We start from the raw sequence: 18,422 nt of genomic DNA on the forward strand, positions 1-18,422 counted from the left end.
GTTAATATTTATAAATTAAGATTCCTAATAAATGACACTAGAATAAGCACACATTTGATTGGTAAATCATAGTGTAACGACCTGGAATGACACTTTATGTGTGGTGTTGGAGTTGTCCGACTTTTTGTGTGGCTGTAAACGCATCACTGGCTAAGTGCCATGTGTGCATGTGAGAAAGAGCGAGCGGCTGCTGTTGATATAACAAAGTTGTTTTTGGTCTGGTTTGTACTGCAGAAAATGACCAATTTTGCTAGATATCATTTTTTTTACCAATGTTTTGGTGATGTGTTTACGGCCGACAATACAGAGTTTTGCTCAGTAAAGTGATCGATGGAATTAATGTCCTCAAAGCGTCTCGACAGACGTTACAATATGTGAACAATGATGACGAAAACTGTTTTCTCTGTCGTGTCCGTGTGTCGAAAATTGTTATGCGCTTATTTTTTTATTTGATTTTGTGCGTGGCATAGATTTGCCGTGCGCAGAGGACGTTTGAGCAGTGCGCAATTGCACAGGCGCGCACCTTAGACGGAAAGTTGCTTACTAGCCTATATAAATCAACCATTTATAAAAACTCATGTGCACTTGGTCTGCCAGAGAATAAGAAGACGTAGCAGGAGAGATCAGTGTCTGCCTATTCAGCGAGGCTTTATACACCTCCAGATTCTGTTTCAGCGAGTGGTGACAAATCTATAGGCCTTTTTCTGTTCTTACTGGACACTTTTGGAGACTAACTCAGGGTGCATGATGAATACCGGACCAATCATTATCAGGCCAATATGAGGAATTATTACGTCACACTGATAAATCTGAGAAGATTAAAAAATAGCTTTGTTAACTTTTTTTTTTAATTGCTCCAATGAGGCAAGTTTTAACCGTGTGGTTTCGGGTGGGCAAATCAAGCGCTCCTTTTTCTCAGAGATGCGTCAGTTTGCACATACTTTTAAGACGTGCTAAAGTTAAGTTTTATTCTTGGTTAAGTCAAACTGCGTGTGCTAAATAGTTTTATTTGCATGTTTTCCTTCCAGTATTGTGGCCGTTCTTGATGGTCAGCATATATTTTTCATATTCATGAAGACAGACACGCTAAATGGATTGCGCTCCTTATTCTGCTCAATTAAGAGACACAATCCTCTGCGCACAAGTTTAGTAGATCAGCTGTGCTGTTTTAGTACACGCAAACCTTAAGTAGATCAGGCCCTTTGTCTTTGTTTGAATATTTCCTACCTCCATGTTTGTACAAACTATAGAACCGTAAATTCCAGACTACAAGCCGCTACTTTTATAACCCTGGGGCTTATAAAACGGTGCGGCTAATTTATGGATTTTTCTTTGCTAACGGCCATAATGTTTTGTGTTCAATAGTTTTCAGTAAACTCAAGCAGAGACACTGAAAAGCTGTGTTTTTGTTTGTGCTATGTCTCCATCTTTTGGACGAGTTTTGGACGCCTCAAACACATACACAGTATGTCGTAACATAAAGACGCACCGCAACCTGTACATAATAGCATAAAAATCACAGAAGAGCTCCATTTCAAAAAGAGAGGTAAAACAAAAGTAGTGAACAGAGGAAAAAACTATAAATAAATACCGTGAGAACGTCGGACAAGCAGAAATGCACAGATCCATGTTTGTTTACAGTGGAAGTCACTGTTTCTTCAGCACCTGCAGTGCGCGAACTCGTCCAAATGATGGCGCCATAGCACAAATGACAACACACCTTTCCGTTTGTTAGGTTCTGCGCATGTCAAAATAAAGTATTCCGGTTCTGCGCATGTCAAAGTAAAAATATTCCGATTAAAATGGATGCACAAAAAATGCACGTCATAATCAGATCATTTTTTTTGCATGCATATCAACACAGCAGGCAGGCAGGACATTGAGGTGCATTGCTTTATCATGGAGTACCATGCAGACTGGCACACTGTCTGCTCCAACACATGCTTGGCTGGCCCTTCGAGGCGAGGCCATGCAGGGGGGTGGGGTGGAGGCAGGCATTGACTGGGCATCGGCCAAGTAGCGAAGTGTGGATATGAAATTATGCAAATGTGTCGTTACAGAAGATATCTTTCTGATTGGAGTATGATGGCTAAGCTGCAAAGGTCTGCAAGTGTCGGTCACAGGAGTGTTGCATCCTGTGCGCGGGTTTGTGTGTGTGTGTGTGTGTGTGTGTGTGTGTGTGTGGGTGTGAGTGTGTGTGTGTGTGTGTGTGTCCAAGATGCCCGGGTGCAATGACAACAACCAGTCAAGAGTGGCCAGGTAGTTGGTCAGGGATTGGGGAGGGGTAGTTGGGTCTATTCAGGCAGCCCCAGGCCTGCATGCCAACAACCCGAATGCAAAGATGGCAGAGTCCCGGCCGGACTGTAGCCGTCTATAGCAGACGTACCTTCCTGTGCCATGGCGGCAGTGCTGGTGGTGGCGGCAGGGCTCGTATGCTGCCGTCCCACTAGGGGACAGAGAGGGATTCAGCCTCACTTCAGTCTTTAAGGCCCAGGGTTTCATTGACGTGAAACAGCTCAGATCATGCGTGACCCCTAATAAGCGGGACATTCTCTTACTTAATCCTCGTCCCTGTGCCTGCATTCAACACGCTAATATCGGACTGACTTCACACTCCTGCTTGACGCTTTCCGGATGTCTGCACGCCTCAGTCTGGATCAATCCGGGCCAATCAAAAGCATTTGTCAGTCAGCCGCGGGAACGGCTTTGCTTACATGAATGCATTAAAACACCAGCAGCAATAATGCATCAGCCTACAAGGCCATCAAGTTGGCCGGCCCTTAGACCGATGCTCCATCAAGAGTGTGGAAGGGAGGAAATTGGAGGCAACACCCACTGTGCAGAATCAAAACTGCACAATAAATAAGGCTCACCCTCCATGGGATGTTAGAGCTTGAATATACAGTCGTGATCAAAAGTTTACATACACTTGTAAGGAACATAATGTCATGACTGTCTTGAGTTTCCAATCATTTCTACAACTCATATTTTTTAATAAGAGTTTTTTTCTTGTTGGTCACAAAAAACATTCATGAAGTTTAGTTCTTTTATGAATTTATTATGGGTCTACTGAAAATGTGACCAAATCTGCTGGGTCAAAAGTATACATACAGCAATGTTAACATTTGGTTACATGTCCCTTGGCAAGTTTCACTGCAATAAGGCGCTTTTGGTAGCCATCCACAAGCTTCTGGTTGAATTTTTGACCACTCCTTTTGACAAAATTGGTGCAGTTTAGGGGTGTCCCGATCCAGGTTTTTGCACTTCCGATCCGATACCGATACTGACCTATCCGAGCATGTATTAAAGTTTAAAGTTATTTAGCCTACTTGGTTGTCAGAATCATGTTGAAAGGTGTTTCAGTACCTTTGATAACAACTAGCCAGCTGAATTAGGGGAGTTTGAATAATACACAATGGTTGGTAACAAGAAACTGACCTGTTTATTCAAGAATAAACACAAAATAGACAAAATTATACATGACAAAACAGAAATGGCATCATTGAACTAGGGCTGGGCGATATGGCCTTTTTTTAATATTGCGATATTTTAAGGCCATGTCACGATACACCATATATATGTGGATATTTTGCCTTAGCTTTGAATGAACACTTGATGCATATAATCACAGCAGTATGATGATTCTATGTGTCTACATTAAAACATTCTTCTTCATACTGCATTAATATATGCTACTTTTAAACTTTCATGCAGAGAAGGAAATCACAACTAAAAAAAAATCACTATTTTTTTCATACGGTGTTGATCTGGAAATGTTTGCCTCGGCATTTTGATGGTGTGGGCGTGTGGCACCGAATGGAGATAAGCGTCTCGACAGACGTTACAATATTTGAACAATGATGACGAAAACTGTTTTCTCTGTCGTGTCCGTGTGTCGAAAATTGTTATGCGCTTATTTTTTTATTTGATTTTGTGCGTGGCATAGATTTGCTATGCGCAGAGGACGCTTAAACAGTGCGCAATTGCACAGGCGAGCACCTAAGAGGGAGAATTGCTCGCACGGCTGCGCTAGCATCACAGCTAATGTTAGCCATGCTGCTACCTCTCTGCTCGGGGAGGACGTATACGTATGTGACGTATGACGTGACAGTATGTGACGTGTGTAAGAAGGTGCGCTTGCTGTCTGTGAGAGGGAGACACAGGAAAGAGGGAGAAGAGCCTGTCGTGTAATGCCAGCAGCTAAAAGCAACTGCGTGAGAACCCACAGACCTGTGGATGTGTTGAAGGTGTGCTGGAAAATGCGGAACGGAAATTAGGGAGCAGCAGAAAAGTGGAATGTATTATTTAAATAGGTGCGTTGGAAAACACGGACCAGAGTTTTTTTTAAACTGGATCTGGATCGGCATTTTCCCATGCCTTGCCGATACGCATTTTTTGGCAAATATCGGCGGCCGATCCGATCCAAATATCGGATCGGGACATCCCTAGTGCAGTTCAGCTAAATATGTTGATTTTCTGACATGGACTTGTTTCTTCAGCATTGTCCACATGTTTAAGTCAGGACTTTGGGAAGGCCATTCTAAAACCTTAAATCTAGCCTGATTTAGCCATTCTTTACCACTTTTGACGTGTGTTTGGGGTCATTGTCCTGTTGGAACACCCAACTGCGCCCAAGACCCAACCTGCAGGCTGATGATTTTAGGTTGTCCTGAAGAATTTGGAGGTAATCCTCCTTTTTTATTGTCCCATTTACTCTCTGTAAAGCACCAGTTCCATTGGCAGCAAAACAGGCCCAGAGCATAATACTACCACCACTATGCTTGACGGTAGGCATGGTGTTCCGGGGATTAAAGGCCTCACTTTTTCTCCTCCAAACATATTGCTTGGTATTGTGGCCAAACAGCTAAATTTTTGTTTCATCTGACCACAGAACTTTCCTACAGAAGGTCCTATCTTTGTCCACGTGATGTCAGATGAAACAAAAATGTTGCTGTTTGGCCACAATACCCAGCAATATGTTTGGAGGAGAAAAAGTGACACAGCACATTTCAGTAGACCCATAATAAATTCATAAAAGAACCAAACTTCATGAATGTTTTTTGTCACCAACAAGTGTGTGCTCCAATCACTCTATCACAAATATATAAGAGTTGTAGAAATTATTGGAAACTCAAGACAGCCATGACATTAAGTGTATGTAAACTTTTGACCACGACTATATACTGAGATTTTTCGACTTGATTGTTGTCAATTCCAATACAGAACATCTTTTATCGTACTTACCAGAGAAGTTCCTGGACACCAACATGGTTGTGAGGATGGCTCCCTACAGAGAGATTAGTAATGCTATTAGGAATCGGAAAAAGTATGTGCGTGTTCACATGCATGTCCACACTTACTTTAAGTTTCCTCCGAGCGTTGAACTTGCGCAGACATTCCACAGTCTCTTGACGGTGCATCATGGAAGCCACTGTGGAGCGTTGCTGTGAGCGTAACGGAGATGAAATATCACATTAGTACAATACATGAAGTACACGTACACAGCACAGCGGAACCTCCATTCACGAACGCCTCTGTTTGCGTCCTTTTCGGTTTACCAACGTTCACATCGCGCCAGAGATGCCTCTGTGTGCGGACACGGCCATTTTCGAGGCACAATTGTTGTACATTGCGCCGGTCACAGCTGTGTCAGCCTGTCTTAGAGATCACTTTGTTTAATCAGAAACGCTTGAAATTAGAGATGTCCGATAATGGCTTTTTTGCCGATATCCCGATATTGTCCAATTCTTAATTACCGATTCCGATATCAACCGATATATACAGTCGTGGAATTAACACACTATTATGCCTAATTTTGTTGTGATGCCCCGCTGGATGCATTAAACCATGTAACAAGGTTTTCCAAAATAAATCAACTCAAAATATGGAAAAAAAAATGCCAACATGACACTGCCATATTTATTATTGAAGTCACAAAGTGCATTATTTTTTTTAACATGCCTCAAAACAGCAGCTTTGAATTTGGGACATGCTCTCCCTGAGAGAGCATGACGAGGTTAAGGTGGGCGGGGGGTGTATATTGTAGTGTCCAGGAAGAGTTAGTGCTGCAAGGGGTTCTGGGTATTCGTTCTGTTGTGTTTATGTTGTGTTACGGTGCAGATGTTCTCCCGAAATGTGTTTGTCATTCTTGTTTGATGTGGGTTCACAGTGTGGCGCATATTTGTAACAGTGTTAAAGTTGTTTATACGGCCACCCTCAGTGAGACCTGTATGGCTGTTGACCAAGTATGTTGCAATTATTAGAATTAAGCTGACAATTTGATACCAATAACTCAGGGGTGTCCAAAATGCGACCCGCTGCTCCAGTTTTGTTGGCCCGCAGCAAATTTTTTAATCAAAAACAGTAAGAGGTGCAAAAAATTGGGATATAATGAGAACTTGACTGTTAAGTATGCGGCCCTTAGTGGAAAAAGTTTGGACACCCCTTTATTAACATATATTCCAAACATTTTTTGGTGAAAAAGAAGCAAATACCGTATTTTTCGGAGTATAAGTCGCACCGGAGTATAAGTTGCACCTGCCGAAAATGCATAATAAAGAAGAAGAAAAAACATATATAAGTCGCACTGGAGTATAAGTCGCATTTTTGGGGGAAATGTATTTGATAAAACCCAACACCAAGAATAGACATTTGAAAGGCAATTTAAAATAAATAAAGAATAGTGAACAACAGGCTGAATAAGTGTACGTTATATGAGGCATAAATAACCAACTGAGAACGTGCCTGGTATGTTAACGTAACATATTACGGTAAGAGTCTATAACTATAACATATAGAACATGCTATACCAAACAATCTGTCACTCCTAATCGCTAAATCCCATGAAATCTTATACGTCTAGTTTCTTACGTGAATGAGCTAAATAATATTATTTGATATTTTACGCTAATGTGTTAATAATTTCACACAAGTCGCTCCTGAGTATAAGTCGCACCCCCGGCCAAACTATGAAAAAAACTGCGACTTATAGTCCGAAAAATACGGTATGTTATCCATCAGCATGCACATAAAAAACTAATAATCAAATGCGTATTGGGAATTGTGTAATAAAATCATGAAGAGATTATACATTAAAATTTGGATATATTCACTATAACAAAACGGCCCCACGATGGGGCTCGCAATGAAAACGGGTTTGACACCCCTTTATTGACATATATTCCAAACATTTTTTGGTGAAAAAAATAAAAAATAAAAATCTGATTTTAGAAGCAAATACTGTATTTTTCAGAGTATAAGTCGCACTGGAGTATAAGTCACATTTTTTGGGGAAAATGTATTTGATAAAAGCCAACACCAAGAATAGACATTTGAAAGGCAATTTAAAATAAATAAAGAATAGTGAACAACAGGCTGAATAAGTGTACGTTATATGACACATAAATAACCAACTGAGAACGTGCCTGGTATGTTAACGTAACATATTATGGTAAGAGTCTATAACGATAACATATAGAACATGCTATACGTTTACCAAACTCCTAATCGCTAAATCCCATGAAATCTTAAACGTCTAGTCTCTTACGTGAATGAGCTAAATAATATTATTTGATATTTTACGGTAATGTGTTAATAATTTCACACATAAGTCGCTCCTGAGTATAAGTCGCACCCCCGGCCAAACTATGAAAAAAACTGCGACTTATAGTCCGAAAAATACGGTATGTTATCCATCAGTATGCACATAATAAACTAATAATCAAATGCATATTGGGAATTGTGTAATAAAATCATGAAGAGATTATACATTAAAATTTGGATATATTCACTATAACAAAACGGCCCCACGATGGGGCTCGCAATGAAAACAGGTTTGACACCCTTTATTGACATATATTCCAAACATTTTTTGGTGAAAAAAAAATGAAAAAAATCTGATTTTAGAAGCAAATACCGTATTTTTCGGAGTATAAGTCGCACCAGCCAAAAATGCATAATAAAGAAGGGGAAAAAACATATATAAGTCGCACCGGAGTATAAGTCGCATTTTTGGGGGAAATGTATTTGATAAAAGCCAACACCAAGAATAGACATTTGAAAGGCAATTTAAAATAAATAAAGAATAGTGAACAACAGGCTGAATAAGTGTACGTTATATGAGGCATAAATAACCAACTGAGAACGTGCCTGGTATGTTAACGTAACATATTATGGTAAGAGTCTATAACTATAATATATAGAACATGCTCCTCCTAATCACTAAATCCCATGAAATCTTATACGTCTAGTCTCTTACGTGAATGAGCTAAATAATATTATTTGATATTTTACGGTAATGTGTTAAAAATTTCACACATAAGTCGCTCCTGAGTATAAGTCGCACCCCCGGCCAAACTATGAAAAAAACTGCGACTTATAGTCGGAAAAATACGGTATGTTATCCATCAGTATGCACATAAAAAACTAATAATCAAATGCATATTGGGAATTGTGTAATAAAATCATGAAGAGATTATACATTAATATTTGGATATATTCACTCTAACAAACGGCCCCACGATGGGGCTCGCAATGAAAACGGGTTTGACACCCCTGAGCTAAAACATCCACTCGCAATGAAATACCGTCTTCTTCCTCAGGGGGCACTAGTAAGCTGCAGCTTTTCCTCACGCTGTGCAGACAAGAAACTAATCACATTCAAACTTTGGGAGTTTGTCTTCCATCAGTAACTTCATTCTTGTGCGAGACGTTCGCTAAGTAGCATGTTTGTGTCGGGAACATGTCGAGGAAATGAATGCAAGCCAGTGTTCATGTGCCGTGAGGAGATGGAAACAAGAGTGCATGTTGCGCAAACGTGCTTCTTTTCCCTAAAATGAAGTCAGCGCATGACTTCAGTAGGCGGGGAGTGGAAAAAATGTGACGCCGTCGCCGGTTTATGAATCCAAGTAGGGAAAGAGCGGCACTTACGCAGACCCAGGGATGCTTGAGGGCCTGGTCGGATGTGATCCTTTTGGCAGGGTTAATGGTTAGCATCTGATTGATCAGATTCTTGGCCTCGGGGGTCACTGTGTCCCACTCTGGAGATGGGAACTGAAAGAAAAAAATACATTGTTTTCCTTCTTTAACCACCTTGGAACTTTTCCCTGCAGTCAATTGCAGGGAGGGTAAGGCATTTATTTGTGCCAGTACTTTTTGACATCATCCATCTTCTATACCAGGGGTCGGCAACCCGCGGCTCCGGAGCCGCATGCGGCTCTTTGATCACTCTAATGCGGCTCAGCTGCATACTTGCCGACCCCCCGATTATCCCGGGAGACTTCCGAAGTTCAGTGCCTCTCGCAGAAAACTCCCGGGATTAATATTCTCCGATTTTCACCCTTACAATAAAATTAAGGGCGTGCCATGATGGTACAGCATTTAGCACCATCTACAATCTGTATAAACAGCGTGCCAGTTCAGTCTCTTCTGCTTGCTCACATAAGTGACAGCAAGGCATACTTGGTCAACAGCCACACAGGTTACACTGACGGTGGCCATTAAAACAACTTTAACACTCTTACTAATAATGCGCCACACTTTGAACCAAAACCAAAAATTAATGACAAACACATTTCGGGAGAACATCTGCACCTTAACACAACATAAACACAACAGAACAAATACCCAGAATCCCATGCAGCCCTGACTCTTCCGGGCTACATTATACACCCCTGCTACCACCAAACCCCGCCCCCACCCCAACCTTGCTCCCTCACACATCAACCCCCACCCCCTACTCCCGCCCCCCTCCGTGCGTCGGTTGAGGTAGGCGGGGTTTGGTAGCGGGGGTGTATAATGTAGCCCGGAAGAGTTAGGGCTGCATGGGATTCTGGGTATTTGTTCTGTTGTGTTTATGTTGTGTTACGGTGCAGATGTTCTCCCGAAATGTGTTTGTCATTCTTGTTTGGTGTGGGTTCAAAGTGTGGCGCATTATTAGTAAGAGTGTTAAAGTTGTTTTATACGGCCACCGTCAGTGTAACCTGTGTGGCTGTTGACCAAGTATGCCTTGCTGTCACTGATGTGAACATGCATAAGCCACATACAACGTGTAGCTGGGCCGGCACGCTGGGTGTAGTGGGCGCTAAATGCTGTACCATCACGGCATGTTCGAGAGAAAACTTGCCTTGAAACTCGTAGTCTGCCGGAAAAATTGGGAGGGATGACAAGTATGACGCTGTCAAGCGCCATTCATATAAAACCCGCGGGCCGCACTAACATTCAATTTTCATGTTAAGGCGTGGGCCGCGTGTCTGAGACCCTTGGTTTATACATAGCACAAAGGAAAAAAAAAATCTTTGTATGAGGTGTTATTTCATTTTAAATTTCAAAAGATTTTTGTGGCTCCCATTGTTTTCTTTAATTTGTGAAACTGGTCAAAATGGCTCTTTGACTGGTAAAGGTTGGCGACCCCTGTTCTATACCAAGGTCTCTATGCAGGTTTCAACAAATCAAATGTAAGACTTTTATTAATGACCACAGTTTTATGACTGGGCTTTCGTATTCACCACAGCTAGCTAAAGTCAGCTGTAACATGCGCACAACTCACAAACCGGTGGTCCTCCATCAATTTTGACCGGGTTTTCTTTCCTGGTTACAGAGTAAATATCGCCCTCAGAAATCCAAAGATTTAAAAGTAAGACTGAAGTTCATGCATTGGTTTTAAATAAACATAACAATAATATATTTTTAAGATCTTTCTATGAGATTTTGATCAAATTAAGGACATTTTAAGACCTTAAATTCAAATTATTGGATCTTTTTTTTAAGACTTTGTGGATACCCTGTTGTCTTCATTGGGGTCACAGGTTGAGATGGGTACTGCTCACATTTAAACTGATACTGTGCCGATTCCTGGTGTCAGAATAATTGTATCTAAGTTATCACAAAACTTTGGGTTTCAAAAAAGCTGTCTTTGATCTTACCAATCAAAAGGCTTGTAAAACTCCACTGTGTAGGTTGGGAAGCGACATGAAGGTGTCCGTTTCTTTGATCTATTGTAATCCACAGGAAGATTTTGTCTTGACCCGAGATCTACAAAGCGGAGAGGAAGCAGGACCTGACCCCCCCTCCAGGCACCTTTTCTTTGAACTGTTTTGTGACAAAAGGCAGCAGCTGTTTACGACCCCCGTCCCTTTAGAAACAGCTGTTGCCATGTAATCAGGGAAAGTTCAAATAAAAGAGAAGGCGTACAATCTTTCGTCAGAACGTGGTGGAAGACTGTACAAAGAGTACAGCCCAGACGTTTCTCCTCAATGAGCTAAATTGAATTCTGTCTCCGTTTAATTCCTTGCTTCTTGTCTGTTTAATAGATGTCATCAGTGTTTGAACCTGACACCCGGTACCTGGGAATTGATGCCTGTACTCTTGTGTGTGTTAATAAACATTGTTTTTGATAGTAAAATCAAAATTTTACTGCAACATTTAAAAATGAGCTGATTATGATAACTGCTGTCCAGTTGTTAAATCTTGTGTTATTATCATATTTCTGAGTTTCATTTGCAAAAATGAAAATAAGTTGCAATAACAGTTGCAAATTCAAGACATTATGACAGTAGTGTTGTTTAGGGTGACTCTTTTTGTTGCGCCCCTAAAAAGTGTTAATACCGTAAGTATTGTACTTATTACGCACCAGCTGTTTAATTGTAAGAAAGTGAGACTGTAGTTTATGCATTTCTATTAAATAAACATAACATTGATATATTTTTAAGATCTTCCTATGAGATTTTGCAAAAAAATTAGGATATTTTAAGGCCTTAAATTCAAATTATTGGATCTTTTTTTTAAGACTTCGTGGATACCCTGTTGTCCTCAATGAGGTCACGGGTTGGGATGGGTACTGCTCACATTGAAACCGATACTGTACCTGGGAATTGATACCTGTATTTTTGTGTGTGTTAATAAACATTGTTTTTGATAATAAAATCAAATTTTTAGTGCAACATTTAAAAATGAGCTGATTATGATAACTGCTGTCCAAAAGTGTTAATACCGCATTGTACTTATTAAGCACCAGCTGTTTAATTGTAAAAAAGTGAGACTGTAGTTTATGCATTTGTTTTCAATAAACATAACATTGATATATTTTTAAGATCTTTCTATGAGATTTTGCTAAAACTTTTGAACATTTTGAGGCTTTAAATTCAAATTATTGGATCTTTTTTTTAAGACTTTGTGGATACCCTGTTGTCCTCATTGGGGTCACGGGTAGGGATTAGTACCGTTCACATTTAAAACTGTACCGATCACCGGTACTTGGGAATCGATACCGGTTCTGAAAGTTAGCAATTTTCGGTACTTTTGTGTGTGTTAATAAACATTGTTTTTGATAATAAAATGTTTTTTTTAGTGCAAACATTTTAAAACATTAAAAAATAAATTTCCCCCAAAAATGCGACTTATACTCTAGTCGCACCGGCCGAAAATGCATAATAAAGAAGGAAAAAAACATATAAGTCGCACTGGAGTATAAGTCGCATTTTGTGGGGAAATGTATTTGATAAAATCCAACACCAAGAATAGACATTTGAAAGGCAATTTAAAATAAAGAATAGTGAACAACAGGCTGAATAAGTGTACGTTATATGAGGCATAAATAACCAACTGAGAACGTGCCTGGTATGTTAACGTAACATATTATGGTAAGAGTCATTCAAATAACTATAACATATAGAACATGCTATACGTTTACCAAACAATCCGTCACTCCTAATAGCTAAATCCCATGAAATATTATACGTCTAGTCCAGGAGTCGGCAACCTTTACCAGTCAAAGAGCCATTTTGAACAGTTTCACAAATCAAAGAAATCAATGGGAGCCACGAAATTCTTTTGAAATTTAAAATGAAATGACACTGTATACAAAGTATTTTTTTTACTTTGTGCTATGTATAAACCAAGGGTTTCGAGTTTTATACGAATGGCGCTTGATAGCGTCATACTTGTCAACCTCCCAATTTTTCCAGCATACTACGAAATTCAAGGCAACTATTCTCTCGAACGTGCCGTGATAGTACAGCATTTAGCGTCCACTACATCCAGCATGCCGGCCCAGCCACACGTGGTATGGGAGTTCTGCTTGCTCACGTAAATGATAGCAACGCATACTTGGTCAACAACCACACAGGTTACACTGACGGTGGCGGTATAAACTTTAACACTCTTACTAATAATGCGCCACACTGTGAACCCACACCAAACAAGAATGACAAACACATTTCGGGAGAACATCTGCACCTTAACACAACATAAACACAACAGAACAAATACCCAGAATCCCATGCAGCCCTGACTCTTCCGGGCTACATTATACCCATGTTGTGTTTATTTTGTGTTAAGGTGCAGATGTTCTCCCGAAATGTGTTTGTCATTCTTGTTTGGTTTTGGTTCAAAGTGTGGCGCATTATTAGTAAGAATGTTAACGTTAATTTATATGGCAACCGTCAGTGTAACCTGTGTGGCTGTTGACCAACTATGCCTTGCTGTCACTTACCTGTGCAAGTAGAAGATGCATACAACAAAAGGCTGGGCTGGCATGCTGTTTGCACAGATTGTAGAGGGTGCTGAATGCTGTACAATCATGGCACGCCCTTATTATTATTATTGTTAGTGTGACAATCGAATAATATTAATCCCGGGAGTTTTCTGCGAGAGGCACTGAAATCCGGAAATCTCCCGGGAAAATTGGGAGGGTCGGCAAGTATGCAGCTGAGCCGCATCAGAGTGATCAAAGAGCCGCATGCGGCTCCGGAGCCGCGGGTTGGCGACCCTTGGTCTAGTCTCTTACGTGATTGAGCTAAATAATATTATTTGATATTTTACGGTAATGTGTCAATAATTTCACACATAAGCCGCACCCCCAGCCAAACTATGAAAAAAACTGCGACTTAGTCCGAAAAATACGGTAATAATAACAGATTTAAAAAAAAATTATGTATACATTTTTTGAGCCTTTTTAAAGAAAATCATATGGTCATTATGCAATTTACTGGATGAAGTCATGGTGACCACGCCCATAACCATGACCCCTCCGCAATAGGTATCTTGGCAGTTTAGGAGAAACCCTGATATATGTATAATCAATGTTGTATCAATGTCTCGTGCCTGCTGGGTAATGTATAATTACTGTAGATACTATCAACGTATACGGTAATTTGAATCATCCCCCCCCCCAGCTTCTGGATTTTTTTGGAAGAAATACAGCACTTTTGAAACGGAATAAAACATGCATTAAGATGTAGCATAAGAGTTATACTGACGTCGTAAGCACCAGCCTTGATTTGCTGGTACAGTTTGTGTTGGTCCTCGTCCCAAAAGGGAGGGTAGCCCACCAGCAGGATGTACAGAATCACACCTGAAACAAGCACATGTATGAAAAAAGCCTGTCAAAAATGCCTTATTGGCTAAAAGGGAGCCCATGATGATTCTGATCTACATTTAACACACTTTCTTGTGGTCTAGATAAAATGTATTGGGTATGCTTTTGCATCAGTTTTGCTCCATAGTCACATTTACAGTACCTAAACGGTTCATTTGTGGAAGCGTTCCCTTGAGATTGCAAATAACACCCTCCATGCCCCAACCTCTCCAAAAGTATTTATAACAATTTATCCTTGAAAAATGTACACTGCTAAATATGTATCTTGAAGCCGTTTTCAGTCACGGTCGGAATCTAGATTCACCCGGTCACAACATTAGGCGTCGTCTGAGTTTAGTGGCTAATCCAACTTTGCACGGGTCTTTGTAAAATGTTGTGGACAAAAAAACACCCAAGTATTAATTTCATAAACATCATGGCAGGCCTTCGGAAGGGCATGAGACAAGAAAGAATAACAGAAGAGGGGAAAGAGGCTGGGTGACCGCAGATACAAGGATGCCCACATAAGTACGTCCGTCAATCTGTGATGTCACAAATGACCCGGTGCTCAAAAAAAGACAGCAAAACAAAGCCTTCAGAGGCATCCAAAAACTAAGTGCATGCTCAAATGCATAACCCTTATAGCATTATTTAACACCAGTATCCAACATTGTAACATTTACAACAGGGTTTTTGCAGGTTTCATCAAATTTAATTTTTGTTTTTAGTGCCATTTTAATGAAACTTAAAACAAATTTAATGCCCATGTCTTGCTGCAGATCGTTATTATCTATTGTCAAAAGCGTCTGTAGAGACAAAATTGTAAGCATTTGGTTTATTTTGAACGGTTACATTTTTACATTTCTCGTTACATGTTCGAAGAGGAGTAGGAAGAAGCCAAGCTTATTTAATCCTACCAGTTTTCCAATTCATAGCAATTTACTAGCACATCTGTTCGCTTCCTGTACTCATTATGTAACATTTTACATTGGGGAAATACAACAGATCCTTTAATACATAGTTAAATTAGTTATGATTGACAAATGAGATGAATAATATCTCATTTTCAATAAAGTTTAAGATGATTATCAAAATTAATGTTCCTTGTACTTTGTAAACACTTAGTGTTGAATGACTATGTTAAAAACCTGAAATGTTTACATTAACTGTGACCAAACTAAGCACTAATGTAATCATAATATATAATAAGTAACCCTTTCAAACGCAATAAACAGATTTTTCCATTACTATAGCATGTTTTACTACTGTAATTAGAAAGGCAATACCTTAATTATGCTTCATAAGTAAACAAAAATAAATCAGACTCTCAATCTCGGTTTGCAAAAAAATGCACTTCAATTAATATTGAACATCTTGAAGAGCAGTTTTTCCCCCCAGGTGGAACATTTGGTTCAGGTGGTTTGTTTTGTTGTCGTTTTTGTTGCCAACATATCATATCCGTATGTGGAATTAAATCATGGAACGGATTAACCAAATAAATCAAACAAAGCACCAATATGATTCAGTTTAAGAGACTGTTCAAACTACAAGTGTTCACAAAGCACACAGAACAATAATTATGAACATCTTGAACCCTTTTTTTTTTTTTTTGAGATGAAGATTATTTATGTATCTAATATTTGGTTACTTACTATGGTAAATTACTTCTTTATTATGTATTTGTTCATTGTTCTGTTACAGAGAACAAGGAAATGGGATAAAATTGCTATGGTATGAAAAGGGGTAGGGTTGAATAAGCTCGGCTTCTTCCTACTCCTTTTCGAACGTGCTTTAATGAAACAACTGGAAATATGTGATGCATTACATTGTATCGTATGCATGTTCGAAATAAACTGAAACTGAACTGAACGTTATCAAGTTCCTTTTCCTTTGTCGTTTAATTAATTGACTGACTGACAATCGACAATTCAATAAAGTTAAAGTACCAATGATTGTCACACACACACTAGGTGTGGCGAAGTTATTCTCTGCATTTGACCCATCATCCTTGATCACCCCCTGGGAGGTGAGGGGAGCAGTGGGCAGCAGCGGTGGCCGCGCCCGGGAATCATTTTTGGTGATTTAACCCCCAATTCCAACCCTTGATGCTGAGTGCCAAGCAGGGAAGTAATGGGTCCCATTTTTATAGTCTTTGGTATGACTCGGCCGGGGTTTGAACTCGATCTCAGGGCGGACACTCTAACAACTAGGCCACTGAGTAGGCACATTAAAGGCCTACTGAAACCCACTACTACCGACCACGCAGTCTGATAGTTCATATATCAATGATGAAATCTTAACATTGCAACACATGCCAATACGGCCGGGTTAGCTTACTAAAGTGCAATTTTAAATTTCGCGCAAAATATCCTGCTGAAAACGTCTCGGTATGATGACGCCTGCACGTGACGTCACGGATTGTAGAGGACATTTTGGGACAGCATGGTGGCCAGCTATTAAGTCTGTTTTCATCGCAAAATTCCACAGTATTCTGGACATCTGTGTTGGTGAATCTTTTGCAATTTGTTCAATGAACAATGGAGACAGCAAAGAAGAAAGCTGTAGGTGGGAAGCGGTGTATTGCGGCCGACTTCAGCAACACAAACACGGCCGGTGTTTCATTGTTTACAGTCCCGAAAGATGACAGTCAAGCTTTACCATTGGCCTGTGGAGAACTGGGACAACAGAGACTCTTACCAGGAGGACTTTGAGTTGGATACGCAGACGCGGTACCGTGAGTACGCATGCAGCTGCGGCTTCCAAACATTTAATCGCTTGCCCGTACGTGCGTGCCGCTATGTGCATGTCACGTACGTAACTTTGGGGAAATATATGTGCTGTATGAACTTTGGGGAGGTGAACGCTACTTTGAGCTGTGGGATTGAGTGTTGTGCAGGTGTTTGAGTTGTATTGGCGGGTTATATGGACGGGAGGGGGGAGGTGTTTGTTATGCGGGATTAATTTGTGGCATATTAAATATAAGCCTGGTTGTGTTGTGGCTAATAGAGTATATATATATATGTCTTGTGTTTATTTACTGTTTTAGTCATTCCCAGCTGAATATCAGGTCCCACCCGCCTCTCACAGCATCTTCCCTATCTGAATCGCTCCCGCTGCCCTCTAGTCCTTCACTCTCACTTTCCTCATCCACAAATCTTTCATCCTCGCTCAAATTAATGGGGAAATCGTCGCTTTCTCGGTCCGAATCGCTCTCGCTGCTGGTGGCCATGATTGTAAACAATGTGCGGATGTGAGGAGCTCCACAACCTGTGACGTCACGCTACTCGTCTGCTACTTCCGGTACAGGCAAGGCTTTTTTATCAGCGACCAAAAGTTGCGAACTTTATCGTCGATGTTCTCTACTAAATCCTTTCAGCAAAAATATGGCAATATCGCGAAATTATCAAGTATGACACATAGAATGGACCTGCTATCCCCGTTTAAATAAGAAAATCGCATTTCAGTAGACCTTTAACATAACACATTTTTAATGCCTTTGGACTACGTATTGATGCTTTTTTTTAATGCCATAATTTTCGCAAAATCCATTTAATGACTTCTAATGCTTTTTAATGACCCCCGGAAACCGTGTATAAGTCAGAAGAGAGGAAAATCCTCATCGGTCCCCTTTGATGTTGTTCATGACTGAACTAACCACACGCCCATATGTCCACGGGCTTGCCATACGGGTCCTTTCTCAGCACCTCTGGCGACAGATATCCTGGCGTCCCCGCAAAGCCTGTCAAGGCAAAAACAAACACCTGGATGAACGAAGTGTTCAGGCTAGATTTCAGGCGTTGGCGATGACTTACCAAACCAGGCCTGTTGGTCCCCTTGGACCTCGATGGCCAGGCCAAAGTCTGCGAGCTTCACCGCCGCTCCCTTCATCTTGCTGGCCAACAGCAGGTTCTCTGGCTGGAGACAACACACACACACGTCAGAGTACGATAACACCCATGGGTCACATTTACCCTAAATCAACTGTTTGGCACGACATGAGCTGAATCAGAGAACTAACAAGATTATGAAGGGCAGAAGTGATGAGCTGCAGGAACATGTCGACCTTCTG

The 18,422-nt window shown here is 40.5% G+C and overlaps 1 protein-coding gene across 8 annotated transcripts in view; it reads right to left on the minus strand.

Moving 5' to 3' along the window:
- The window catches only part of camk2g2 (calcium/calmodulin-dependent protein kinase (CaM kinase) II gamma 2), a 169,851-nt gene that overhangs the window by 44,924 nt on the left and 106,505 nt on the right, over window positions 1-18,422 (minus strand). For 4 of the 8 annotated variants that reach the window (XM_061965604.2, XM_061965596.2, XM_061965621.2 and 1 more), the window contains exons 7-13: window positions 18,166-18,268; window positions 18,009-18,092; window positions 14,256-14,350; window positions 8,929-9,051; window positions 5,361-5,444; window positions 5,245-5,287; window positions 2,387-2,446 (exon numbers count right to left, since the gene is read on the minus strand). In XM_061965604.2, coding sequence (XP_061821588.1) covers window positions 2,387-2,446; window positions 5,245-5,287; window positions 5,361-5,444; window positions 8,929-9,051; window positions 14,256-14,350; window positions 18,009-18,092; window positions 18,166-18,268 — 592 coding nt within the window. The remainder of the gene's footprint in view (window positions 1-2,386; window positions 2,447-5,244; window positions 5,288-5,360; window positions 5,445-8,928; window positions 9,052-14,255; window positions 14,351-18,008; window positions 18,093-18,165; window positions 18,269-18,422) is intronic. The other 4 variants (XM_061965636.2, XM_061965628.2, XM_061965655.2 and 1 more) reach the window with 1 other exon arrangement.

This window comes from Nerophis lumbriciformis, linkage group LG02 (assembly GCF_033978685.3).
Source record: "Nerophis lumbriciformis linkage group LG02, RoL_Nlum_v2.1, whole genome shotgun sequence".
In the NCBI taxonomy this organism is placed as follows: Eukaryota; Metazoa; Chordata; class Actinopteri; order Syngnathiformes; family Syngnathidae; genus Nerophis; species Nerophis lumbriciformis.